The sequence below is a fragment of the Suncus etruscus genome, chromosome 7, assembly GCF_024139225.1.
Source record: "Suncus etruscus isolate mSunEtr1 chromosome 7, mSunEtr1.pri.cur, whole genome shotgun sequence".
Classification (NCBI taxonomy): domain Eukaryota; kingdom Metazoa; phylum Chordata; class Mammalia; order Eulipotyphla; family Soricidae; genus Suncus; species Suncus etruscus.
In genome coordinates this window covers 125,922,290-125,949,859 of record NC_064854.1, presented here as the reverse complement: position 1 = coordinate 125,949,859, position 27,570 = coordinate 125,922,290, and the positions used below count along the sequence as shown (strand labels likewise).

The window sequence follows — 27,570 nt, the reverse complement described above, 5'->3', positions numbered from 1 at the left end:
CAAGAGAGAGAGAGGAAAGAGCCACTTAAAAACCTGGCAGTACGAGGGCCAGAGCGGTGGCACAATGGTAGGGCAGGGTTCGATTCCCGGCATCCCCCAAAACCAGGAGCAATTTATTTTTATTTTATTTTTAATTTTTTTATACCATGGGCTGTTCCTTCCAGTGCAGTCCTTATCTCTATTGTCAGTGTGAACTTTTTAAATTCAGTTACATTTTTGTAGTACTATATTTGAAATTTTAGATTTAAATTCAAGATTTAAATTATGCTATATTATTATTCTATATTTAAATTCAAGAGCCTCTGCCTCTCTCCTCTCTCCCTCTCTCCTTTCACTCTCTCTCTCTCTCTCTTTCCTCCTCTCTCTCCTGTCTTTCTCTCCTCTCTCTTCTCTCCTCTCCTTTCTCTCTTCTATCTGTCTCTCCTCTCTCCCTTTCCTCCTCTCCTCTCTCTCCTCTCTGCTTGTCTCTATCTGTCTTTCCATTTAAAAAAGAGAGAAAGAAAAAAAGAGAGAAAAAGAAAAAAATAATAATAAATTCAAGAGCAATTTCTGAGCACATAGCCAGGAGTCTCACCGGGTGTGGCCCAAAACAAAAGCCAAAAAAACCAAACCAAACCCAAAAACCTGGCAGTGCCATCTCCAACATGCCAGGAAGGGGGATCTGACCTGGAGTGGGGGTTCAGCCTGGGCCTGGGGCTCAGTTTCCCCCTCCCCGGTGGGCAGGGCAGGGCAGGGCCTGGGCGGCCCAGGGTGACGCAGGGCCCTGGGGTGATGCGTGCGCCCTGCCCACCGCCTGGCCCGGCCTCCTGGGCGGGCCCTGTGCGTCTGGACGCGCCCGCGTGCGCCCTGGAAGCAGTCTCCACCCGGCCACTGTCCCCCTAGGCCTCGCGTCTCTGCACCCCGCTTGGGCCAGCATGGAGGGCTACCACAAGCCGGACCAGCAGAAGCTGCAGGCCCTCAAGGACACTGCCAACCGCCTGCGCATCAGCTCCATCCAGGCCACCACGGCGGCCGGCTCTGGGTAAGGGGGACCCCTGGGGACCCCGGGCTTGCTTGTGATTGCAGCCAGGCTCCCTCCAGGGCACCCTCTTCATCCTCCTCGCCCTCCTCCTCCTCCTTCTCCTGTTCCTCCCCTCTCCATTGCGCCCTGGCCACCTACCTCTCCAGCTCCAGGCCCTCCCTCCCTCCCTCCTCTCTCTCTCTCCATGGGCCTGGCCAGGGCGCAAGACCTGGGGAGGCTGGCCACGTGGGTGCAGAGCCCCGGCCCCGGCCCTTCTTGCAAGGGACGTGGGAGATGGGACTCTGGGCCAAGGGGGAAGGAGGCCAAGCCGGCCCCAGGACTGGAAGGAGCGCCCAGGCCTGCCCGAGCCAGGCCTCCATCCCCGAGCCATTCCCCCACCCCCAGCCTGCTTCCTTGCCAGCGCTTCGGGCCTGGAAGGGGCACCGAGGCTGCTTGCTGAGCTCCAAGGAGCCTCCTGGAAGGGAAGGGTTGTTAGGGACAGCGTGGACGGACGGTGGTTGGCAGAGTGGAGTGTGACTGGCTGGCCGTTGTTTTGCCCACATTTAGCCAGGGAGTGAGTGGGGGAGCCTGTTTTTCTATACAGTAAAATGGAACGTCTCTCTCTCTCTCTCATCTCTCTCTCCTCTCTCGTTCTCTCTCTCTTCTCTCTCTCTCTCTCTCTCTCATCTCTCTCTCTCTCTCTCTTCTCTTTCTCTCTCTCTCCTCCTCTCTCTCCCTCCCTCCCTCCCTCTCTCTCTCTCTCCTCTCTCTCTCTCCTCTCTCTCTCCCTCCCTCCCTCTCTCTCTCCCTCCCTCCCTCTCTCTCTCTCTCTCTCCTTTCTTTCTCTCTCCTCTCTCTGTCTCTCCTCTCTCTCTCTCTGTCTCTCTCTCTCCCCCCCTCATATTCCAGAAGACTAACAGAAACACACATTCATACATGCTTGCAGGAATTCCAACACACACACACACACACACACACACACACACACACACACGACTTGAGTTCAGGAAAAACATTAAGGGATTGGACACACACACGAATTCCAGGACACTTGGGGACACACACACACACACACATTAAGGGATTGGACACACACACGAATTCCAGGAGACTTGACTTCAGGAAAAACATTACGGGCTTGGGTCAGGAGTTCCATGGAGTCCGGGAGGGTCGGGACATGAAGCTAGGGAGGTTTTCATTCAAAGTGCTCAGAGCAAAGGTGAGCTGGCCAGCGGCCAGCTTCATACAGGATGTATCCTCTTTATTTAATACGTGAATCAGGTTTGGGCCTTTGGCCGAGTTCATGCTCATCATGGTCCCTCCAGGGCATCTGGGCCCCGTTCCCGTTCCAGGTCTACGAGAAGGGCTTTGAACTCCCTTTAAGCCCCCCAGTCTTTCTAGGGTCATTGTGATATACAAAGAGGTTATTAGCTCTGGGAAGGAAAAGGAAAAAGACCGAGTTCTCAGAAGGGACCCAACTTCTGGCTGTCTACTGCCCTCCCAGCTACCCCCATGCATTTTTTGGTAAACTTTATTTGTTAATTATTTGATTGATTTATTGGTATTTTGGGGCCACACCCAGCAGCAATCAGGGGTCCCTCCCAGGTCAGCCGAATGCTAGGCAAACACCCTACCGCTGTGCTATCTCCCCCACCATGCATTTTTTTATACCCATAAACACACACTCTTGGTTTATATTATGTGACCCAGTGACCGGGGAGCCCCTAACCAGCTTACTCCCAGCTTACATGTCATGTAGCAGGTCTGCACACCTTTTAGAGTCTTGGGGACCATATAGGATGCTGGGGATTGAACCCGGGTCCATCCTGGGTTAGCTACATTCAAGGTAAACGCCCGACTGCTGTGCTATCACTCCAGCCTCTGTTTTGTGTTTTTATTTTGTAAACCTGACAGTGCTCAGGAATTCCTCCTAGTCATGCTCAAGGAACCTCATAAGGTGTCAGGGATTGAACCTGGGTGTAAGGCAAGTGCTTTATCTGCTGAGCTATATCATTCCGACCCCATGGATTCTCATTGAACCCTGCTGCGTGCTGCCTCTCTGGCCACCTTCAGACCACTGAGTGTCCAAGCAGCCAGATAGAGACCCCACAATGTGACAATGGCCATTGTTGCTACCAGCATGTCCTACATCTGGCACATAACTGTAACAGACAGAGAGGCTTTTGTGTTCCCATTTTATAGACTCACCCTACCTCAGCATCAGGGCAGGGCAGAGTGGGGGTGTGGGCCATGTGGGGCCCTATTCCTAGGAAGATGCCTCAGGCAGGAGGACCACATCAGGCCAGAGGAGGGAGAGAAATTGGGGAGGGCACAGGCAAGGGCAGTGGCGAATAGCAGTTTAAATGGCACAAATAATAGTTAAAATTGTAGGAGGTTGCTCAGTGGAAGGGAATGTTGGGTTCTGGTTCTTGTTTTTTGGGGGGTTTTATTTGGGGGTGGGTGGGGGGGCTCTGGCTCAAGGACTGAACTCAGGATTCACCCCTGGCAGAGTATTCAGGGCCTGTATGTAGTTATGGTGTTGGGGGTCTAATCAAGGCTAGCCAGGTGCAAGGCAAGTGCCTTGATCTCTGTAAAAATATTCATCCCCCCCCAAAAAAAAAATTGCAGTGGCAAATGTTGTTTTTATATCATAATGCCTTGAAGCACTCTCTTGGTTGGACATAAAGTTTAGCATAAAGCAGTGGCCTCACCTCTGTGGGCTGTAAAGTATGGTGATCACATTTCCTGTGTGTAAAAGACACAGGAAAGAAAGAGTTACGAAAAGGGAAGGAAAGTCCTATTGCTTTGCTGTGTAACCACTGTTACAAGAGAAGTTTTGAAAGGGGTGTGCCAAGAGGTGCTGGGTGCCACAGAAGTGGTAAAGGAGGGCAGGATGTTGTGTTGTGTTGTGTTCTTGGCACTGGGTGGATGCCCTTGTATGGACGCTGGCTACTGTGGGCTGGCCAAAGAGAGAGAGAAAATATGTGTGTGTCTGCAGTGACTTCTGGTCCCTGCCCCATGCCCATGGGCCTTACAGCAAGGACACTGTCCCCTCTCCAGGAGCTAGGTCTGTTGTGGCCTGTTGTGGAGGGATGTGTGGTTCAGGCCATCTCCCTCCTTGTGCAAGGCCCAGGGCCCAGGGCCCACCCAGCTCCTTCAGGCATGTAAAGAGGGACAGCTGTGAGGAGCTTCGAGGCAGTAGTCAGTCAAGGCCTCCAGACCTCCCAGCATGAGGCTAGACTGCATACGATGTTGAGTTGACACCGGATTTGGGGGATCCAGCCAGGTCTCCCAGGCTCTCAGCCTTGGCGAGGGGACCCCAGGAACACAAGATCTGCCTGGCTGGTAGTCATAAGTTTCCCCATCTTTGAAGAGGTTTCCCTGATAGGTGATTTCACACTGGGACTCTTGGGGGCCACAGCAGTAGTTCAGTTGGATGGCACCTGCTTTGCATGCTGTCAGTCCAATTTCAATATCTGGCATCCCATCTGGCCACCTGAGCCCACTGTGAGTGGTTTCCGGAGCATAGAACCAGGAGTAAGCCCTGAGCACTGCTGGGTATGGATGTCCCCCCAAAATAAAATAAACTCAACCTCTCTTGGCTTTGGGCCTGTGCAGGGGGACTGGGCCTTGTCCCCACCCCCTGAGTTTGTGGGCTTCACGCCCTATGTGACTTGGGCCCTGTGATTTGGAAGTGGCAGAAAATGTACTAGAGGCCCCTGCCCGGGCATATGGCTCAGGGCTCTGAGGGCCTACCTGGATCTCACCCCTGCTTGGCCCAGCCCAGCCTCTGCTGCACAGTTACTCCCTGCCCAGGGCAGCCGTTGAGATTGCCCCACAGTAGCATTTCCCAACGTGCTGTGGTGCTCCCTAGCAGACTGGAGAAACTGCCTGAGCACTCCCAGAGCTTATGGGGCTGAGGGACAGTGAGAACCTGGCTTGGCCCGCGGGAGGATCAGGCTGACTTGTTCTTTTTATTATTTATTTGTTTGTTTGTTTGTTTGTTTTGGTTTTGGGTCACACCCGGCAGTGCTCAGGGGTTACTCCTGGCTCCATGCTCAGAAATTGCTCTTGGCAGGCACGGGGGACCATATGGGACGCTGGGATTTGAATCGATGCCCTTCTGCATGAAAGGCAAACGCCTTTATTTATTTATTTATTTATTTATTTATTTATTTATTTATTTATTTATTTATTTATTTTTGGTTTGTGGGCCACACCCGCTGGCGCTCAGGTCATTCCTGGCCATGTGCTCAGATATCTCCTGGCTTGGGGACCATATGGGATGTCGGGGACCCAATCTCAGGCTGGAGAGATAGCATGGAGGTAGGTCGTTTGGCTTGCATGCAGAAGGACGGTGGTTTGAATCCCGGCATACCTATGGTCCCCCGAGCCTGCCAGGAGCCATTTCTGAGCGTACAGCCAGGAGTAACTCCTGAGCACTTCGGGGTGTGACCGCCCCCCCCAAAAGAGAGATGTCAAACACCCAATCCCACTTCCCTAGCCTGCCCCCTCCCAAACACAAACAGGTTTACTTCATAGTGTTTGTTTCAACACCAAGGCAAATGGAAACTTAGTGTTGTAAGTGAATTTTTATCTTTTTGGTTTTGGGGCCATGCCCAGTGACGCTCAGGGGTTACTCCTGGCTCCGCTCAGAAATCGCTCCTGACTTGGGGGACCATATGGGACGCCGGTTGATCCAACTGCGGGCTGTCCTAGATTAGCGCGTGCAGGGCAAACACTCTACCACTTGTGCTGCTGCTATGGCCCCAAGTGGTGTTTCTTTTTTTTTTTTTTTTTTTTTTTTTGGTTTTTGGGCCACACCCTGTGACGCTCAGGGGTTACTCCTGGCTATGCGCTCAGAAGTTGCTCCTGGCTTCTTGGGGGACCATATGGGACGCCGGGGGATCGAACCGCGGTCCGTCCTAGGCTAGCACAGGCAAGGCAGGCACCTTACCTCCAGCGCCACCGCCCGGCCCCCCAAGTGGTGTTTCTAAAGTCATTGTCTTAAGGATCCACTGGACTGGGGTTGGTGAGAGTTGAGCCTCTGCGTCAGCAGGCTCACTGAGCTTGCTGGTCCTTTGTGCAACCTTCCGTCAGATTGGCTGTGACCGTAGTGGGCCGATACTGCTATAAGATTTCAAGTTGTCGCCTGCCACGAGTGGCTTCGCAATCCAGCCGGCTCTCTAGATCTGGAACAAATCGGGTGGTTTGTCAGTTCAGTAAGGCTCAGGTCAGGGTCTGAGGGTGTCAGAAGTGACTGTGGGCTACTGCGCCTTCAAGAAGAAAGGGGAATCTGCCCCAACTATTGCTGAGAAGGTCCCCGAGCTTTCAAAGGCTGACGTGTTTTTGTGATTTTCCCTCACCCTGCCTGACCCCTGCCCTTCGCAGCTCTGACCCCTGGCCCTTTGCCTCTCTGAAGTCAGAACTTCCTTATTACGAGGCACCTAGGCTCCTTCCTGCCTCAGGCCAGCCCTCACGTGGACTCTGCACTCCACTGACTGGGAATGGCGAGGCACAGTCTCTGCAGCCTGGGGGACAGGGAGCCCACCCCAGCTGGGGCCCAAGAGATGACCCCACACTGCTGGGGTGGGCTTCTAGCTCTGGAGTCAGTTGTACCCAATAATGTCTCTGAGTGTCACCTGAGGGTTACACTATAAGGACTGGGAAGCGGGACTCTCAGCAGTTTACTTCCTTTTTTTCTTTATTTGGGGGGTGGGTATTTGTCTTTTTTGGTTTGCTTGTTTGTTTTGGGGGCCACATCCAGCAGTATTTATGATTAACCCTTGGCTCTGAGGGATGCTAGAGTTTGAATCCAGGTTAGCTGCATGCAAGGCAAATGCCCTACCCTCTGCGATGGTTTCTTCCACACCTATATTTTATTTTATTTTTATTTACTTATTTTATTTTGGGGGGTTTTGGGTCATACCTGGTAGTGCTTAGACCTTACTCCTTCTGACTTCACTCAGGAATTATACCTGGTAGTGTTCAGGGGACTGTATGGGATGCCGAAGATCAAACCAGGTCAACTTCATCAAGGTGCAGCCCCTACCCATTGTATATTATAGCTCTAGTTCCTCCTTTATTTAAAAACAAACAAATAAAAAAATCAACAAAAATACTTTGTATTTATTTTTTGAGCACATACGGGGACCATAGGTAGTGACATGGGTGAACCAGGGTTGGCCATATACAAGGCAAGTGCCTTCAACCCCTTGTACTCTTTCTCTACCTCACCTCTTCTTTTTTTGTGGGGGACGGATCACACTCAGGCAGCACTTAGGGTTACTCCTGGCTCTGCACTCTGGCAGGCACGGGGGACCATATGGGATGTCAGGATTCGAACCACTGTGCTGTCTCTCCAGGTACTTTTTGTTTTTTTGTTTGTTTGTTTGTTTTGTTTTGTTTTTGGGCCACACCCAGTGATGCTCAGGGATTACTCCTGGCTATTAGCTCAGAAATCGCTCCTGGCTTGGGGGACCATAAGGGATGCATGGAGATCGAACCATGGTCCATCGCAGGTTAGCACAGGCTAGGCAGACATCTGCCTTACCGCTTGTGCCACCGCTCCAGTCCCTGGTTTTAAAGGCAGAATGCTTTCTGTATTGGCAGGCACCCCAGGCTCCAGAACACCAGTGTGTGTGACCTCAAAACAAACCCATACACGGATAGCTGTTCTGCAGGGATCATTTGCATACCCACGGTTTTAGTACAGAGGTCGGTTACTCAGCAAATCAAAGTCAGAGGAGGCATACAAGAAACTTCCTTGAACAGATTTAACCAACTTAGCCCCTGGGAAGTCACCGTGGCATTCGTCACCCAGCCCGATGGCACAAGTCTACACCCTTCTAGGTGTCCCTAGAAACTCTCTCTGGATGGAGTACACTCCTGATCCCTCGGGCTTCCTTATTCAGTGGCAGAGTGAAGAGAGGGCCAACAGGATGGCAGCCTGGCTCGGGCAGTGGCAGGAATGAAATGTCACCCTATGGGCCTGGCAGAGAAGGTGGCGGCCTACAGCTCCTTGTCACCCTCTGCTCTGCATGCTGGCCTCCCTTTCCTCTTCCCTCCATGCTACTCCAAAGGGCCTGGGCATGCTCCCATTGGGTGCACCAGTGCGTGTGCCCCTATGTTTGTCCTGGAGCCTACGTGGGCACTGCCCCGGGTCACATGTTATACGGGATGGAGGGGGCTTCCTCCTTTTTCCTTATAGCTCAGTCACTTCTACACACTCACATCCTTCTGCTCTTTCTCCAATAACATTGTGACTTTTGGTTCATTTTAGAGATTTGAGAATCCCCTGAGCAGTGCTCGGGGACCCTGGGTTACTCTTGGCCATTCTTGGCCAACTGGTTCCCGAGTTGAAGACAAGTATCTAAGGATGCCATGGTGCTCAGGCTCTGCAAACTTGGGGTTCACTTTAGGCCACACCCCAGCAGACCTGGTAGGGGAACCATATTGTATTAGGGATGGAATTGGGGTTGGGGACATGCAAGACATGCAAGATACCGTTTGTTAGTATGTCTCTGATACAGGGTCATGGCTTGTAAGGAGGTTTGTTATTTGGGGGCACCCTGGCATTGTTGGGTTTCAGTCATGGGGGGCTGGAGACTAGTCCTCTCTACTCATTTCTTCCGGCATTGGTGGTATCATTGGTGGCAGATACCAAATCAATGTCACTCATGGAAGTCTGTGCCTTATGCTCGGTTGAAGCAGTTTTTGGTCAGGAGGGAGGGTAGCAGAGCAGGGCAGAAGGAGCAGACCTGCCAGTGCTCAGGAATCCCCACTGGTGGGCTCAGGACTAGATGGGGGTGTGTTGGAGATTGACTCCAGGTTGGCCATGTACCCACTTTCCTGTCTCACTCTGGCTCTAAGATTATGACTTGGAAGTCAGGTTCTGGGGAGTGGCCGGCTGCCCTTGGGGGTAGGAGGGCAGATGGGATTCGTGCTGCAAGTTGGCACTGAGACAGCGACTTGGTGGGACCAGAGAGATAGCATGGAGGTAGGGCGTATGCCTTGCATGCAGAAGGACAGTGGTTCGAATCCTGGCATCCCATATGGTCCCCTGAGCCTGCCAGGAGCCATTTCTGAGCGTGGAGCCAGCAGTAACCCTGAGCGCTGCTGGGTGTGACCCAAAAACAAACAAACAAACAAAAAAAGACAGTGACTTGGCACTCTCTGTCTGGCTTCTCGTTGATGTTTCCTCACCTTCCTCTTTCAGGTCTAGTGTCTTTCCCCCCTGACCAGGATGTCCGTAGACATGGCTAAGTATGAGGTGTTTTGTGTTAGAAGTATGGCTACTAAACCCATCTGAATGGCTCCAGATTTCTCTACTAATGAATGTGTCTTTGCTAGAGTGACTCACCCCTAACCTGTCTGCGGGTGGGGATACCGACGACTCGCAGGGGGAGGTGTGAGGCTCTCATGAACCCAGTTGCTGCATGTCGGGGCCAGCATGTTTCAGGGTGAAAGGGCCTCAGCAGCCTTGGAGGCTGGCAGCATGTAGTCTGCGACAAAGGGGTCGAGGGAGAAGGCGGGACAGAAAGTCTTGCTGTAGGCCCAACTCTGGGAAGCTTGAAAGACCTCGACTAGCAACCTCTGGAAGTAAATCTTGCATGTTCTGTCGTCAGTTCCTTTGCCCCCATGAGTTTAAGACTTATTAAAAGAATAATACCAGTAGAAGACCCCACCTTCTACTCTGGCTCTGGAATGGCAGATGGCTCTTGTCCTCAGGCGGAAGGAATTTGGGCTTCTATATATACACCGTATTTTCCGACGTATAAGACAACTTTTTTCTTGTTTTTTTTTTTTTTTTTTGGTTTTTGGGCCACACCCGGCGGTGCTCAAGGGTTACTCCTGGCTGTCTGCTCAGAAATAGCTCCTGGCAGGCACGGGGGACCCTATGGGACACCGGGATTCGAACGAACCACCTTTGGTCCTGGATCGGCTGCTTGCAAGGCAAATGCCGCTGTACTATCTCTCCGGGCCTTTTATATATTTATTTATTTATTTATATTTATTTTGGTCTAAACCTATGTTTTGTTTTGTTTTTGTGATTTTTTTGGGTCACACCCAGCAGTGCTCAGGGGTTATTCCTGGCTCCATGCTCAGAAATTGCTCCTGGCAGGCACGGGGGCACCATATGGGACGCCGGGATTCGAACCGATGACCTTCTGCATGAAAGGCAAACGCCTTACCTCCATGCTATCTCTCCAGCCCCTAAACCTATGTTTTAACTGCAAAATTAGGGGGTCGTCTTATACGCCGGCAAATACGGTATGTGTGTCCTTTAAAAAAAATGCCCTTTGGGGGCCGGGTAGGTGGCGCTGGAGGTAAGGTGTCTGCCTTGCAAGCGCTAGCCAAGGAAGGACCGCGGTTCGATCCCCCGGCGTCCCATATGGTCCCCCCAAGCCAGGGGCGATTTCTGAGCACATAGCCAGGAGTAACCCCTGAGCATCAAACGGGTGTGGCCCAAAAACCAAAAAAAAAAAAAATGCCCTTTGGAAAAGATAAGGCAGCTCACTTGACCCAGTTAGTTCTGCCCCCATGAGCATGGCTCTAGCTGCTTAAAAATGTCCTTTAGGCAGCCCCTGACTTGGGCATTGAAGCTCAAAGACAATCAGTGACCAGTTTGCCCCCTCCACGGATTGTGTCTGCCAGCAGAGGATTGTGGCACTTCATCTCATAATTTCAGGGCCTGGAAGGCCTCGTAAGGTCCTCTCCTAAGTGGGCCAAGGCTCCCCAGGACACATCTTAGCAGTTGCCTGGAGCCTGCTAAGAGCCACTCGTGGGAAGCAGGTCCTCCCTCTCCTAGCCACGTCCCCCTACTGCTGTGATTCTGAGGGTCTGTGCTGTCAGTGACTGCCATCCCCCACAACCACCACCTGGCCCAGACTCCAAGCAGTGACTTCCCTGTGACTCTTTGCACCCCCCCCCCCCTGAGGAAGCAGGAGCTGGTGGGTTCCAGAGAAACCAGGCCTGTGATTGTCCTCAGGTATGCCCACATGTCCAGGTCACAAAAGTCTCTCTTCCCCCTCTCCCACAGCCACCCCACGTCATGCTGCAGTGCCGCTGAGATCATGGCTGTCCTCTTCTTCCACACCATGCGCTACAAGGCCCAGGATCCTCGGAACCCCCATAACGACCGCTTTGTGCTGTCCAAGGTAAGGGACAGCCCACTATCCACTCACTGACCACAGACCCGGGGGATGAGGAGGTGTTGGCTGAGGGCCATCTTGAGGAGACTTGCCCAGGAGGAGCCAACCCAGCCTGGCCCACCCCTCAACTCCTTCTCATGGCCAGCTCAGTCCCTCCCTGGTAGCTAATTGGTCCCCTGGCTGGAAAAGCTGCAGGGAGGACATTGGGAAGGAAAGAATGAGTGACCCTTTCTAGTGCAGCAGGCAGGATATGAGTTCAGTTCTGTCTGTGTGTATGTCTCAGACCTTAAGCCAGTGCCCCAAGGCCATTACTTGTTCTTTTATGGGGAGGGTTTCGGTTTTGCGGTCACCCCCAGCGGCGCTCAGCTTACTCCTGGTTCTACACTTAGAAATCACTCCTGACAGGCTCGGGGGACTCTATGGGATTCTGGGAATCGAATCCGAGTCCATCTGGGGTTGGCCATGTGCAAGGCAAACATCCTGCTACTGTGCTTTTTGCTCTTGTTCTTGTGGCCTCAGAGGAGCCCTAGGTCAGGGCTCCCCACATTTTTTGCTATGCACACAGCTTACACACATGTACACAGAACACACCCATATAGGAAAGTCAGTCATACACCATGCCTCAAATGCGTGTGGTGCCCGGCTGCATGCCTGGCTCCCGGCCTTGGGTGTTGGGGAGAGGCCTGAGTGCTTAGAAGTCTGTCCAAGTGCACCCAGTGCCAGAGAGCGGGGATCAGGGCGCCGGCCGCCGGCTGGGCTTCTGGCAGAGCCCAGCTCCCAGCTGCTCCCAGCACCTGTTCCCCAGCCAGCGGTCCTCAGCTACAAGAATGTGGGTCTGGGGCAAGTGGAAGCCGAGGAGTGGCCTCCAGTCACTCCTGACTAGGAAGAGAACCTGCCAGATTGCTGAGGGAAGCACCAGACACCTGCCAAGCCACCTTTCTTTGTCCCCCACAGGGCCACGCCGCCCCTATCCTGTATGCAGTGTGGGCCGAAGCCGGCTTCCTGCCCGAAGCAGAGCTGTTGAACCTGAGGAAGATAAGCTCCGACCTGGACGGGCACCCTGTCCCAGTAAGTGTACCTCCAGGGCCTTGACACTGGCCTCTGTGGAACTTCCTGTTACCCAAGCCCTGTGGGAAGTGGGCAGGGGTGCCCAGGGAGGTGCTGCGAGTGTTGCAAGGCCCGGAGGAACTCTGAGGCGAGGGAAGAAGGATGGGGGCTTCCGTGTTTTGCTCTAAGATGGTGCTGAGGTCTGGGGCCTCTCAGCACCAGTCAAGGGGGTGACAGAGAGGGGTCCCCTCAACCAACAACTTTCTTTTTTGGGTTTTGGTTTTGGTTTTGGTTTTTGGATCACACCCGGTGGCACTCAGGGTCTACTCCTGGCTCTGCGCTCAGAAATTGATTTCGATAGCCTTAGGGGACCATATGGGATGTGGGGATTCGAACCACATTTCTTCATGGGTTGGTTGTGTGCAGGGCAAACACCCTACCACTGTGCTATCTCTCCAGCTCCCACTGAGACTGGTAGACTGCTCAAAGGGCTGGAGTACAGGCCTTGTATGGGAGGCTCTGAGTTTGATCCTTAGACAAGCAGGAACAGCGCTGGTGACCCCCAAAATCTTTGGGTTCGCGCATACCACATGGCTGGACCTGAGCATGGAAATTCTCCGATTCACACAGCCAAAAGCACTGCTGGGAGGTTCCCCTTCTGTCTTCTCTTAAAATTCAAGCCCTATATATGAAACCTTGGGTTCAGTCTTCAGAACTACAATAAAGGAAAATAGTCTTTTTTTTTTGGTTTTGGGCCACACTCGGCAGCGCTCAGGGGTTATTCCTGGCTCTGTGCTCAGAAATCACCCCTGGCAGGCTCGGGGGACCATATAGGATGCTGGGGATTGAACCCAGGTCCTTCCTGGGTCGGTCACATGCAAGGCAAACACCCTACAGTTGTGTTATTGCTCCGGTCCCAGGTTTTTTTTTTTTTGTTTTTGGGCCAGACCGGGCAGCACTCAGGGGTTACTCCTGGCAGGCTCGAAGGACCATACAGGATGCTGGGATTCGAACCAATGACCTACTGCATGAAAGGCAAATGCCTTACCTCCATGCTGTTTTTCTAGTCCCAAGGTGGGTTTTCTTAAGACTAAGGGGACATGGCCCACCAAGGCCCACACTACGTCTCAAGGTCCCTCAGCTACACCTGAGGAGAGCCCTTCCCAGCACACCCCTAGGTGCCGCATCTCAGGATGCTCAGTTCTCTGCCAGCCACGCCGACACCTCTGATTTGGGAGCCGAAAATCTGGGGAATAATTTCGGGGATATGCCGCTTCCCGGCCTGTCCCTGTGAGTGACCTGCCTCCTGTCCTGACAGAAACAAGCTTTCACGGATGTCGCCACCGGCTCCCTGGGCCAGGGCCTCGGCGCTGCTTGTGGAATGGCCTACACCGGCAAGTACTTCGACAAAGCCAGGTAACTGCTGAGAAGTGGGGAGGAGGGGGCGGCCCAGCCTCAATCTCTTGATCCCTGGCCCCTCTTTACGCCTGACCAGGCTGAGTTATATGCCCAGTGTGCCCCCATGGGACCCACTAGACTGGGGGATCAGGCTGAAACCTAGCCCACTTTCCTGACCTTACACCATGGCTGAAGTTTTTGCTGAGGAATCCTGGGTCGGCCTCAATGTCTTAATGTGGGGCCTTGAGGCCCAGCTCCAAGCTACTTTGTTTTTGTTTTTTTTTGGGGGGGTCACACCCGGCGGTGCTCAGGGGTTCCTCCTGGCTGTCTGCTCAGAAATAGCTCCTGGCAGGCACGGGGGACCCTATGGGACATCGGGATTCGAACCAACCACCTTTGGTCCTGGATCGGCTGCTTGCAAGGCAAACGCCGCTGTGCTATCTCTCCGGGCCCACATCCACGCTTCTTGCAGCTGACTCAGAAATAAGCTTTGGGTGGCTTAGGACTGCTAGGGTGAGTGGGGGGCCTGAGTGGGGGGCTTGTTGCTACAGCACCCCTTCCCAGCAGAGTTCCTCCATGGCCTGTGGGTAGAGCGGACCTGTGGATGGGCCATTTAGGAATTAGGGGCCGAGCAGGGGGACAGTGGCTGCATGCCTAAGAGAAAATTCCTTGCCAGCGTTTCTTCTTTTCTCTGTGCATTTGGGGGGCCAGTACACAGTGTTCCAGGCTTTTATTGGGTTTTATCTTGACGAAAGACCCCCTTGAGCAGGCGATGACAGAAGGATAGCCCTTCCGGTTGGTGAGGAAACTAAGTCTTGTCTGCGAGCGTGGTGGCATTTATACCCAAGGTTGTGTTCCTAGTTAGCTTTTTAGAAGGTCTGAGGGTGGCTGGAGTGGAAGCACAGCAGTAAGGTGTTTGCCTTTCACGCGGCTGACCCAGGACAGACATAAGTTCGATCCCTGGCAACCCATATGGTCCCCTGAGCCAGGAGCAATTTCTGAGCGCAGAGCCAGGAGTAACCCCTGATCATTGCTGGGTGTGGCCCCAAAAATAAAAAAAAATGCAAAAAGCAGGTCTGAGGGAAACATAGCGGGCTCAGGGCTCCTCTGGAAAGGAAGCTTCAGGCAGCAGGGGCTTAGTCAGGATTTTAGCCTCTGAGTGCGGCAAGAGTTCAGCCCTGCAGATGGTGGCCGGCCCTTAACAATGACAGGTGACAGGAGAGAGAAACCAGGGCCAGAGAGAAGCTGCAGGCGGAGTCAGCTGACCCATCTGGCTGGGTACAGGCTGGGCTAACAGGAACAGCTGGAGTCGGCATGGCAGGGAGCAGGAGGAGGCCGAGTGGGAGGCCCCACTCATGGTCCTCACTGCCACACAGGATATCTTTCTCCCATCCTGAGCCACGAAGCCACGAATGGGTGTGCTGGAGTGTTTTGGCATAGAAGCAGAGAAACAGGTTGATCCTTCCTGCGACTGCCCTGCGTGGCTCGTGGCAAACCAGTGTGGAGAGGGTATTTTTTTCCCTCTGATGCCCAGCAGCTGGTGCTGGCAGAGTGCCAGAGAATTATCAGGCTGTGCCAGGCTCCCTAAGGCGGTGGCCTGATAGCCCATGCCCTGCTTCAGTCCCTGTCCTCCCCCTCGCTGGGGAGTTATCACTGGCATCATTTCTGCTCCACGCTTCCAAGTGTTTTTTGAAGGGTTTACTTGTTTATTTACTTATTTTGCTATAAAATACCTCCTGGAGATAGTCCAGAATATTTAAAAGAATGAAACACTTTCATGCCAGCCTCCTCCGATTTAAATAGTACCAGCCAGGGGCGGGAGTGATAGCATAGCAGTAGGGCGTTTGCCTTGCACACAGCAGATCCAGGACAGACGCAGGTTCAATCCCCATCTGGCCGAGCCAGGAATAACCCTTATGTGCCGCCAGATGTGGCCCCCCAAAAAAATAAATTCTGTGGGCCCGGAGAGATAGCACAGCGGCGTTTGCCTTGCAAGCAGCCGATCAGGACCAAAGGTGGTTGGTTCGAATCCCGGTGTCCCATAGGGTCCCCCGGGCCTGCCAGGAGCTACTTCTGAGCAGACAGCCAGGAGTAACCCCTGAGCACTGCCGGGTGTGGCTCAAAAACCAAAAAAAAAAGAAAAAAAAATTCTGAGGCTGGAGTGATAGCACAGAGGTAGGGCTTTTGCCTTGCATGCTGCTGATCTGCGTTCAATCCCTGGCATCCCATGTGGTCCTCTGAGCCTGCTAGGAGTGATTTCTAAGCACAGAGCTAGGAGTAACCCCTGAGTGCTGCCAGGTGTGACCCCCCCCAAAAATTAAAAAAATATATATATATAGTACCAACCATATGCTCTAATTCTTCTTCCTCTGTTATTTGTGAGGAGTAAAACGGACAAATCTGTAGCGCTCATATTTATACACTCTTATATAACTTTATTTTTATGTATGTGTTTTGATGGGGTCATACCTAGTGATGCACAGGGCTTACTCCTAGCAGGGTGGGATTAAGAGTTCAGCCCTGCAGATGGTGGCCAGCCCTCGACAATGACAGTATGACAGGAGAGAGAAACCAGGGCATGGAGTGGCCACATGCAAGGCAAATGCTCTACCTGCTGTACTATTCCTCCATTCCCTATAACTGTGTACTGTTTCTTCTTTATTTTGGGGGAAGCCATACCTGGCTGCGCTCGGGTTACTCCTGGTTCTGCACTCAGAAATTGCCCCTGGCAAACTCAGGGAACCATATGGGATCCGGATATCAAACCGAAGTCCTTCGGGGTTGGCCACTTGCAAGGCAAACGCCCTACTGCTGTGCCATCACTCCAGCCACCGTAACTGTTTCTTAGAATAATCTCAACATTTCAGCATTTTCCTGCGACAGTCCCAGTCCTGAGTTGAGTCATCTTGCATGACAGACAGTTACATGGCTCCAAACACTGGCACACACACAGGCTTCACACTGTGGGAGCCCTGCTTTTGGTTCCTAGCACCCGTATTCCCCCGTCCACTGCCAGAGTTCCATGGCTTTGCTGTGTGACTTGTATCTTTGCTGTCCTGTCACTGGACCTTTGAGGAATTTTCTTTCTCTTTTTGGTTTTTGGTTTTTGGGTTACATCTGGCAGCCCTCAGGGGTTACTCCTGGTTCTATGCTCAGAAATCACTCCTGGCAGGCACGGGGGACCATATGGGATGCCGGGATTCGAACTACAGACCTTACCTCCATGCTATCTCTCTGAGGAACTTTAAAACAGCTGCAGCAAACCCTGGCTCTCTGTTCAGGGTCCCTTTTACCTGATGTTTTTCCTGACTGGTTATGTCAGACCCTACTAAATGCAACAGCTTCAGACAGCAGAGCCCTTAGGGATCCCAGCAAACCCTTTAGGACAACTTCCTGTCCTTTGTTAGGGCTAGCCAGGCAGCTAGCCTGCTCCCAGCTTCCCACATCCCAGTGGGCCTCTGGCTCATAAGGTTCGTCCCTGCCGGCCACTGTGTAGCCTCTGAGCATCTCACAGTCTGAATGAACCACTTTAAACAAAACTGTGATGTGACAACTGGACCTGGGACCTTGTGCTTCTAGTGACCACGCCTGTAGGCCTGCCTGGTGTGGCCACAACAAGGCTGCAGAGGTGCTGAGTCATGCTCCCCGTTTCTGCTCCAAAGCTCCACTTCTTGGGGCCCTGCTGCAGGAGGTCTGGAGGTCCCACAGCGTTGGTCCTCCACACACACACACACACACACACACACACACACACACACACACACACACACACACACACACACTGGGGCCCTGCTGCAGGAGGTCTGGAGGTCCCACAGCGTTGGTCCTCCACACACACACACACACACACACACACACACACACACACACACACACACCCCTGCAGACCCTCACCAAGGCGGTCTGCCCCCTGCTATTCCCTCCCTGTTCTGGCTATGTGTGACTCTTCCCATTTCTCAGTCTCTCTCCCACTGCTCTGGTGATTGGCAGCTCCTGGCACGAGCCTGGGGAAGGATCCCACAGTAGTCCCTTGGCCACACCTCATCTGAGGGTCGGGGGCATCCCTATCAGTGGCTTCTCCACTGCCAGCTTGCCCCCAGGTGATCCCTCTTGAGTTACATGTCTTTCTGTTTTCTATGCTGTCACCCGTCCTGTGCCCGGGGAGAGACCAGGTCCCTGGCAGGCAGAAGGGTGTGTCTTAGGCAGGAAGTAGCTGGCAGCCTTAAGGAAGGAAGCCTGTCCCAGCCTCTCAGCTTATACTCGCATCAACCCCACTGGGGTCTCACCTAGAATGTGCTTACGTCTGCCCTCTTGTGGTGAGCAACTCAGATGCCAGCAAAGTCCCCTCCTTTTTTTAACTTTATTGATTGATTGATTAATTTTTGGGCCACACCCAGCGGTGCTCAGTGGTCACTCCTGACTCTGCACTCAGAAACCATCCCCTGCAGGCTCGGGGGACCATATGGGATATCGGGAAATCGAACCGGGTCCCTCCCAGGTCGGCTACATGCAAGGAAAATGCCCTCCCACTGTGCTATCGCTCCAGCCCGCAAAGTCTATTCTTTTTTTTGGTTTTTGGGTCACACCCAGTAGTGCTCTGGGGTCACTCCTGGCTCTATGCTCAAAAATCGCTCCTGGCATGCTCAGGGGACCATAGAGGATGCCAGGATTCAAACCAGTGACCTGCATGAAAGGCAAACACTCCATGCTATTTCTCCGGCCCCGCAAAGTCTATTCTTTTTTTTTTTTTTTTTTTTTTTCTTTAGTTTTTGGGTCACACCCGGCGGTGCTCAGGGGTTACTCCTAGCTGTCTGCTCAGAAATAGCTCCTGGCAGGCACGGGGGACCATATGGGACACCGGGATTCGAACTAACCACCTTTGGTCCTGGATCAGGTGCTTGCAAGGCAAACACCGCTGTGCTATCTCTCCGGGCCCACAAAGTTTATTCTTTTTTTTAACCCTGTTTTCCTATGCCCAGCAAGCCTTTCCTTGACAGCTTAGAGCTCTGGTTTTGGGGAGCTGCAAGAATGCCCACCTCAGCCCTTCCTTCCTCTCTGGGTGTGTCTGTGGGACTGGCCAGGAGCCGTGGGTACAGGTGAGTGACTCACTTATGCACCCCTCCTTGCAGCTACCGTGTCTACTGCATGCTGGGTGATGGGGAACTGTCAGAAGGCTCCGTGTGGGAGGCCATGGCCTTCGCGGGCATCTACAAGCTGGACAACCTGGTGGCCATCCTGGACATCAACCGCCTGGGCCAGAGCGACCCTGCCCCACTGCAGCACCAGGTGGACATCTATCAGAAGCGCTGCGAGGCCTTTGGGTACGTGCTGGATGGGACTCTACATTCAGAGCTGTGGGCAGGAGGTGTGGGTGGGCCCCTCCAAAGAATGGCAGTGTCCGGGGGCTGGAGAGATAGCATAGCAGTAGGGATTTGCCTTGCATGCAGAAGGATGGTAATTCGAATCCTGGCATCCCATATGGTCCCCCGAGCCTGCCGGGGGCAATTTCTGAGCATAGAGCCAGGAGTAACCCCTGAACGCTGCTGGGTGTGACCCAGAAACCAAAATAAAAAGAATGGCAGTGTCCCACAACATCAGTCCCCCCTCTGCTGCAAAAATGTGTTGATGCTGGTGTGTTCCACCGGTGGCTCTCACTTGGACATGGCTTCATTGACGTAAGCACAGTGCATGCCTGTATTGATTTTGTATGGTGGTGTGTCACAAGTGCAGGGTGCAAAGCGGCTTCCCTGCTGACCTGCAGGGGCCGCTTGGTAGCCTCGTAGGCAGATGCAGCTCTGAGTGTGCGAACTGGAGTGATGGCACATCAACTAATGCATTTACCTTGCATATGGCTAAGCTGGGTTTGATGCTTGGCATACCATATGGTCCCCTGAGAAATGCCAGGAGTAATTTTTTTTTTTTTTTGTCTGCACCTGGCCATGCTCAGGGGTTACTCAGCTCTCCTGGCAGGCTTGGGGACCATATAGGATGCCAGGAATCCAACCCAGATCTATCCCAGATTGGCTGCATTTAAGGCAAACGCCCCACCACTGTGCTATTTCTCCAGCCCTGCAAGGAGTAATTTCTGAGCACAGAGCCAGGAGTAACCTCTGAGTTCTGCCAGCTGTGGCTCAAAAATAAATAAACAAAAAAATGAAGAATGGAGAGGGAGAAAAGAATTGACTTGTTTGTGTTTCAGTTTTGGAGTCCTACCTGGCAGGTTGAGGAATTACTCTTGGCTCTGTACTTAGGGATCCTCCTGGTTGGCTCGAGGGGAACATATGGGATGTCTGGGATCAAACATAAGTGGGATGCTTCATGGGCAGGCACCCCAGTCCTCCCGCCTCACACCCCGCTCTGTCCCCAGCTGGCATGCCATCATCGTGGATGGACACAGCGTGGAGGAACTTTGCAAGGCCTTCGTCCAGGCTAAGGACCAACCGACTGCCATCATCGCAAAGACCTTCAAAGGCCGGGGGATCTCAGGTGTGTGCGTGCCCACTGCCTCCCAGCTGGGACCGGAGGGGGCCTTGTCTGGTAGAGGAAGCTCTTGGCTGCCTACGACTGTTCCTGGGTTGACTCAGCCAGCAGTCAGCATGGCTGAACCCCTAAAAGGGTGGCAAATGGGAAAGGGGTCTGAATTATGGGAGCCTCCAGCCACATCTGTGTAGGCACTGCCCTCCCTACCTGGCTACGGGGAGAGTGTGAGTTGGGTGTGGGGGGTCCCAGGACTGGTCTCATCCTGCCCCCTTCTGTTTCTCCCCTCAGGGGTCGAAGACAAGGAGGCCTGGCACGGAAAGCCTCTGCCCAAGAACATGGCAGATCAGACCATCCAGGAGATCTACAGCCTGATCCAGAGCAAGAAGAAGATCCTGGCCACGCCACCTCAGGAGGATGCCCCCTCGGTGGACATTGCTAATATCCGCATGCCCACCCCACCCAGCTACAAACCTGGGGACAAGGTACATAGACACAGTGGGGGTCCCGCTTCTCTGGACCGACTGGGATGGGTGCTGAAGTTCCCAGGCTCCTCTGTGGGCCAGAGCTCAGCTGGTATGCAGAGCTCAGAGGGTCAGGGACTTGTCCACATATGCCAAAGTCCAGGGACTGCCTTATGCCTACCCTGCTGAGTGCTGAGTCCCCTGAGTGCAGCCGCCTGCAAGTCGCTCTGGCCTAGAGAGTGTGTTCTTTTGTTTGCTTGTTTTTGTTTTTGGGTCACACCCAGCTAGAGCTCAGGGGTTCCTCCTGGCTCTACACTCAGAAATTGCTCCTGGCAGGCTCGAGGGACCATATGGGATGCTGGGATTTGAACCAGTGACCTTCTGCATACAAGGCAAACGCCCTGCCTCCATGCTGTCTTTCCGGGGGGGCCCTCCCCCTTTTTATAAATTTTTTTTAAACTTTATTTATTGATTGATTGGTTGGTTGTTGGGCCACACCCAGCAGTGCTCAGGGATTACTCCTGGCTTTGTACTCAGAAATCACTCCTGGCTTGAGGGGACCACATGAGATAATCAGAAATCAAACCGGGTCAGCCACATGCAAGGCAAACATCCTACCTGTGTGCTATCTCTCTGGCCCCTGGGAGTGTGTTGAGTGCAGTAGATGGCTTGGGACACCGGCAAGTTTCACAGCTGGATGTTTAGTTGCCGGAGGTGGGTGGCTTTTGTCCAACCCCATCTTCCTCCTCCCTCCATATAAGTTAGCCGCCCCGTCCCCCACCCACCACTTAGCAGCCTCAGCTTTACCACCTTTCTACCCCAAGATTGCCACCCGGAAGGCCTATGGGCAAGCACTGGCGAAGCTGGGCCATGCCAGCGACCGCGTCATCGCCCTGGATGGCGACACGAAGAACTCCACTTTCTCCGACCTTTTCCGAAAGGAGCACCCGGAACGTTTCATCGAGTGCTACATCGCCGAGCAGAACATGGTACGCGCCCACGAGGGGTGGTGCAGGCTTGGGGATGGGGCAGTGCCAGGTACCCTTGGGACCTTCGGGGAGACCCTTGGAGCTGGTATTAACCCTGGCTGAGGAGCCAGGATGGGGCTGTACAGGGGCAGAGGCCAGTGGGACCCGGGATTTCTCGGCCTGTTGAGACTTCCCACAAGAGTGCAGGAACTCCTCGCCAGGATCATGTTTCATCCTATTTCTATTCCTCCTGGCCCAGACACAAAGTGTCTCGTGAGACTCTTTGGGGGAGAAACTTCTGCCTGAAGGGGGGTACTGCTGTCTTGCCCACTTAGACTGTTGCTGCCGTTTTTTTTATTTTTATATTTAATACCTTTATATATTTGGTTTTGGGGCCACACCTGGTGGCGCTTAAGGGTTCCTCCTGGCCCTGAGCTCTGAAATCACTCCTGGCAGCTTCATGGGGCCATATGGGATGCCATGAATTCAACTGGGGTTGGTCCCAGGTTGGCTGCATGCAGAGGGTTAAAGTCGGGGGGTCCTGGGAAGGAGGGACAGTCTGCCTACAACGTGTGCTGCTGGAAAGGGTTTGTCAGCTTTTTTGCAAGAGTATTTTAAGGTGTGGGTTGGGGCCCTTTCAGGTGGAAGGGGGTGGTGTGGTGTCTAGATGGGGTACATGGGTACAGGTGGGTAAGGAGGGCCTGTTCAGTTTTTGTTTTTGTTTTATTTTGGGGTCACACCCGGTGACACTCAGGAGTTACTTCTGACTCTGCACTCAGAAATCGCTCCTGGCTTGGGGGACCATATGAGACATGGGGGATCAAAACTTGGTCCATCCTGGGTCAGCTGCTTGCAAGGCAAACGCCCTACCGATTGCGCCACCACTCTAGTCCCAGGGTCTGTTTAGTCTTGAGGGTAACAGAGCCCCCCTACAGGTGAGCATCGCCGTGGGCTGCGCCACACGCAACAGGACCGTCCCCTTCTGCAGCACCTTCGCTGCCTTCTTCACTCGCGCCTTTGACCAGATCCGCATGGCTGCCATCTCTGAGAGCAATGTCAACCTTTGTGGCTCGCACTGTGGCGTGTCCATTGGTGAGTGGTCCTGGGTGGAGAGAGAAGGAAGGGAGGTGGGCAGGCTCCTTTCCATGGAAGGGGCCTCACCTCCCCTATTTCTCAATCGGTCCCCAGGGGAAGACGGACCCTCTCAGATGGCCCTGGAAGACCTGGCCATGTTCCGCTCCATCCCTGGGGCCACTGTCTTCTACCCAAGCGATGGCGTGTCTACGGAGAAGGCGGTGGAGCTGGCTGCCAATACAAAGGTGGGTCACCCTATGAAATGGAGGGTGTGCGATCCACAATCCCCAGAGAGGGAGAGATATTTCCTGCATCAATTTCAACATAGGAAATAATCCACACAGAGTTGGGAAAGAATAGCAGGCCAGAGACTTATATTGCAAACTGTTTACCCACAAGCCAGTTGCTCCACCATGTGGAACCACAAACCAAGATGGCAGCCTCCCCTTCAGGCCACCTGAGTAGCCTTCATTGGAAAAACAAAGCCCACCCCTAAAGGGTAGGGGAATAAGCCAGTTGAGGAGGCAATGGGGAAACATCTTTTTTTTGGGGGGGGGGGGTCATACCGGGCAGTGTTCAGAGGTTCCTCCTGGCTCTACGCTCAGAAATCGCTCCTGGCAGGCTCGGGGGACCATATGGATGCCGGGTTTCGAATCACCATCCTTCCACATGGATGGCAAACATCTTACCTCTGTGCTATCTCGCTGGCCCTCTGGAAACATCTTTTTAACGTGTAAACCAAAGGAACCAATTGAGAGACATCTAAGTAGAAGGCAATAGGAGAACCTATCAAAGCCCTCTACCAATATCACTCTTCCCGGCCAATGGGGCTAGTGCTGTTCAGTGTAAAGAGGAGGGAATAGAGCTGGGGAGCAGGAGAAATGGGGGAACAGCAGCCCCCTGTTCATACATCCCTGCTGTCCTCCCTGCCCAGTTGGCGTTTGCCTGCCTCTGAGTTGATCTCTGTAATTGAGAAAGGAAAAGCTGTGAGGGCCCCTAGAATGGCTCCGTGGTAGAAGCACCTGCCAAGTTGGGCACAAGGCCCAAAGTCCAGTCTCTGGCACCTTCCAGCTGGCTGCACTGCCCTAGGGGATCCCAGAGCCACCGGCAGGTGTGGCCTGCACTCAGCAATGTAATGCAAGCTCCAGTCGGGCACACAGCACAGAACAGTGATGGGGGTCTTCAATGTGCTGAGGCAGGGGTGGAGCATTCACCACAGATGGAGGAGGTCCTGGGTCACTGTCAGGACAGAACACCACACAACATAACACCCAAAACTCAACACACTGTGACCTAAGCAACATGATTAGGCCACAGATGGGGACACCCTGTAGTTCTTCTCTGCTGGTCAGCTAGGTGTGGGGAGTCAGGAATGGGCAGGCGCCCTGGTCCAAGACCATGTTCCTGGGGCCAGAGTGATAGCACAGCAGTAGGGTATTTGCTTTGCACGAGACCAGCTCAGGACGGACCCAGGTTCAATTCCCAGCATCCCATATGGTTTCCCAACCCTTCAGGAATGATTTCTGAGCACAGAGCTGCCGGCTGTGGCCCCAAAACAAAACAAAATAACAGCAAAACCAAGACCAAGTTCCCTCCATATGGGGTTGGTCAAGGTTGCCTGGCTTGGGGCTGGAGTGATAGTAGAGTTGACAGGGCCCTTGCCTTGTCTTACCTGTGGACAACCCAGGTTTGATTCGTGTCATCCCTCACAGTCCCTTGAGAACTGTGATCACCAGTAGTTAACCCTGAGTGCCGCCAGGTGGCGCAAGCAGTAGGGCGTTTGCCTTGCACACGCTGACCTAGGATGGACTGTGGTTCAATCCCTCAGCATCCCATATGGTCCCCCAAACCAGGAGCAATTTCCGAGTGCAGAGCCAGAAGTAACCTGAGTGTCACTGGGTGTGGCCCGAAAACAAACAAACAAACAAACAAAAAAGATGGACCACATGGTTATGTTTCCTCCTCCCAGCCCATGGGTATGCTGAACACCCACTGGGTGGGACCTGGAGGGTGGGGGCCATGGGGCCACCCCCTTATCTTTGTGCCTGTTCTACCAGGGCATCTGCTTCATCCGCACCAGCCGCCCAGAGAATGGCATCATCTACAATAACAACGAGGAATTCCACGTGGGTCAGGCCAAGGTCAGTACTGGGTCTGGGTGGGACCTGGCAGGCGAGGCGCCCCCCAAATCAGTGCCCTGAGCCTCACCAGCCCCTTTCGTCCCTTCTAGGTGGTCCTGAAGAACAAGGATGACCAGGTGACCGTGATAGGTGCTGGCGTGACCCTGCATGAGGCCCTGGCTGCTGCAGAGCTGCTGAAGAAAGGTTGGGGTTATTTTGGGGGTTCTTGGGGGTTGAGTGGGCATCACTGCATCTCCTAAACTTAAGGGGGTGCCCAGCCTTGGGGTCAAATGACAGACCCTAAAGCCTGACGGGGAGGGGATTATTCGCATCCCAGACAGCTTGGCTGGGGTCGCTCTCCCATACCCTGACTTCAGTTTCCCTCTTTGGGACAATCCTGAGGGTGAAATGAGCTCATTGAGGTAGCTGACCTAGGGGGAACCGGCCCAGAATTCTGAGAGCTCAGAGAGGGACCTAAGGTCCTGAGGAAAAACTGACAGCACATAGGAACAAGGGCCTGGCTGGCACAAACACACACACACACACACACACACACACACACAGCACATAGGAACAAGGGCCTGGCTGGCACAAACACACACACACACACACACACACACACAGCACATAGGAACAAGGGCCTGGCTGGCACACACACACACACACACACACACACACACAGGAACAAGGGCCTGGCTGGCGCACGCACACACACACACACACACACACACACACACACACTGCAACTCCTGCCTCCTTGGTCACACACACAGGAACAAGGGCCTGGCTGGCGCACACACACACACACAAACACACACACACACACACACACACACACACACACACACACACACACACACACACACATTGCAACTCCTGCCTCCTTGGTCCAAGTAGATCCTTAGTGGCACCTTGGCAGATTAGGGGGTGCTGTTCAGATAGCCCAGATTTCTCTCCATACCCTCTGAGAGCAGGACACAGGCCTGTCCAGCGGAGACACTCCCCCGTTCCCCTGCCAAGAGGAGGGAATGGACCACAAGGAAGCAGAGAAGGGCTGGGGCATGAACAATAGCACAATGGGGAGGGCGTTTGCCTTGCACATGGCCAACTGGGTTTGATCCCCAGCATCCCACATGGTCCCCTGAGAATGCCAGGAGTGATTTCTGAGTGCAGACCCAGGAGTAACCCCTGAGCATCACCAGGTGTGGCCCCAAAACAAACAAACAAAAAAAACAGGGGCTGGGCCCCCAGTGCTGACCAACAGTAGCTCAGCTGCAGGCCTGAGGTACCAGAGGCCCTACCCAGGACAGGGACAGGCTACACACAGACTGGGCTTTAGGATATCTGGTTTCTCAGGACATCCACATACAAGAGAGATTCCCCAGGGCCTGGAACGATAGCACAGTAAGGCGTTTGCCTTGCACACTTCTGACCTGGGATGGACCTGGATTGGACCCAGGTTTGATTTCCAGCATCCCATATGGTCCCCGAACCTGCCAGGAGTGATTTCGGAAATAGCCAGGAATTATCTCTTGAGCATCACTGGGTGTATCACCCCCCCCCCCCCAAAAAAAAAGAGAGATCCTCAGTACATCCTGTGCTTCTTCCATCCAGATAAGATCAACATTCGCGTGCTGGACCCCTTCACCATCAAGCCTCTGGACAAAAAGCTCATCCTCGAGAGTGCCCGCGCCACCAAGGGCCGCATCCTCACAGTGGAGGACCACTACTACGAAGGTTCGACTTGTGGGCTGGGTGCTGGCCATGTCCCTCATCAGCCTACCCAATAGCAGACTTGGGGTGCACGGTGGGACTCCCATAACCAAGCCCCAGCCTCCCAGTGCTGCCGAGAGCAGCCTTCAGGCACACGCACACACCCCCCTCCTCCTCCAGTGAGCCACCTGAGAGCGAGTGTGTGTAGACTTGGGTCCCTTCTGAGGCTGGTGTTAGAGTGATCGGGCCTGTAGTGGCTGGAAGGGTGGAAGACAATTGGGCTCATGCAAGGCTGCAAGTTGCATCACACGTACCCTTCCCTCAGCCCCCCAAAATAAGATTCAGGGGCCCTCTTTGGGCTAATTCCATGGTTTGCAGCATCAGCACTGGCTGCTATGCTCATTTCTGCCCTCCTTGTATAATGGGGAGTAGAGGGCTGAAGAGATAACACAATGGTAGGGCGTTGGCCTTGCACACAGCCAATTTAGGACGGATGCTAGTTCAAATCCCAGCATCCCATATGGTTCCCCGAGCCTGCCAGGAGCAATTTCTGAGCACACAGCCAGGAGAAACACCTGAGTGTTGCCAGGTGTGACCCAAAAATCAGGGAAAAGTGGGGGGGGGGGGCAGAGAGATAGCATGGAGGTATGGCGTTTGCCTTTCATGCAGAAGGACGGTGGTTCGAATCCCGGCATCCCATAGGGTCCCCCGAGCCTGCCAAGAGCGATTTCTGAGCATAGAGCTAGGAGTAACCCCTGAGCGATGCTGTGTGTGACCCCCCCCCAAAATAAAAAAATAAATAAAAATAAAAATGGGGACTGGGGATCAGTTGTGCCTCCCTAGAGCTCCTTCCTGACTCCCTGTCCCTCTCCAGGTGGCATAGGCGAGGCCGTGTGCGCCGCGGTGGTGGGCGAACCTGGTGTCACCGTCTCCCGCCTGGCCGTGAGCCAAGTGCCACGCAGCGGGAAGCCGGCGGAGCTGCTGAAGATGTTTGGCATCGACAAGGACGCCATCGCCCAGGCCGTGCGGGGCCTGCTCTCCAAGGCGTAACTGGGGCGAAGGGTGCAGTGGCCCACACACACTCACATTCCTGGGGTTCTTGCCATGGTGCTTGTGCAGGTCTGAGAGGGTAAATATATGTTTGGAGAAAACCGA

The 27,570-nt window shown here is 53.6% G+C and overlaps 1 protein-coding gene across 1 annotated transcript; it reads left to right on the top strand.

Annotated features, from left to right (window-relative positions):
* The first annotated feature begins 876 nt into the window (after window positions 1-876).
* On the top strand, window positions 877-27,570 carry TKT (transketolase). The gene is made up of 14 exons (XM_049776188.1): window positions 877-1,021; window positions 11,043-11,160; window positions 12,109-12,222; window positions 13,520-13,617; window positions 18,729-18,920; window positions 19,967-20,085; window positions 20,368-20,561; window positions 21,365-21,529; window positions 22,444-22,600; window positions 22,697-22,827; window positions 24,640-24,723; window positions 24,813-24,906; window positions 26,317-26,439; window positions 27,290-27,570. Exons 1-14 carry the CDS (start codon window positions 915-917, stop codon window positions 27,463-27,465), a joined length of 1,872 nt encoding a protein of 623 aa, XP_049632145.1. The 5' UTR covers window positions 877-914; the 3' UTR covers window positions 27,466-27,570.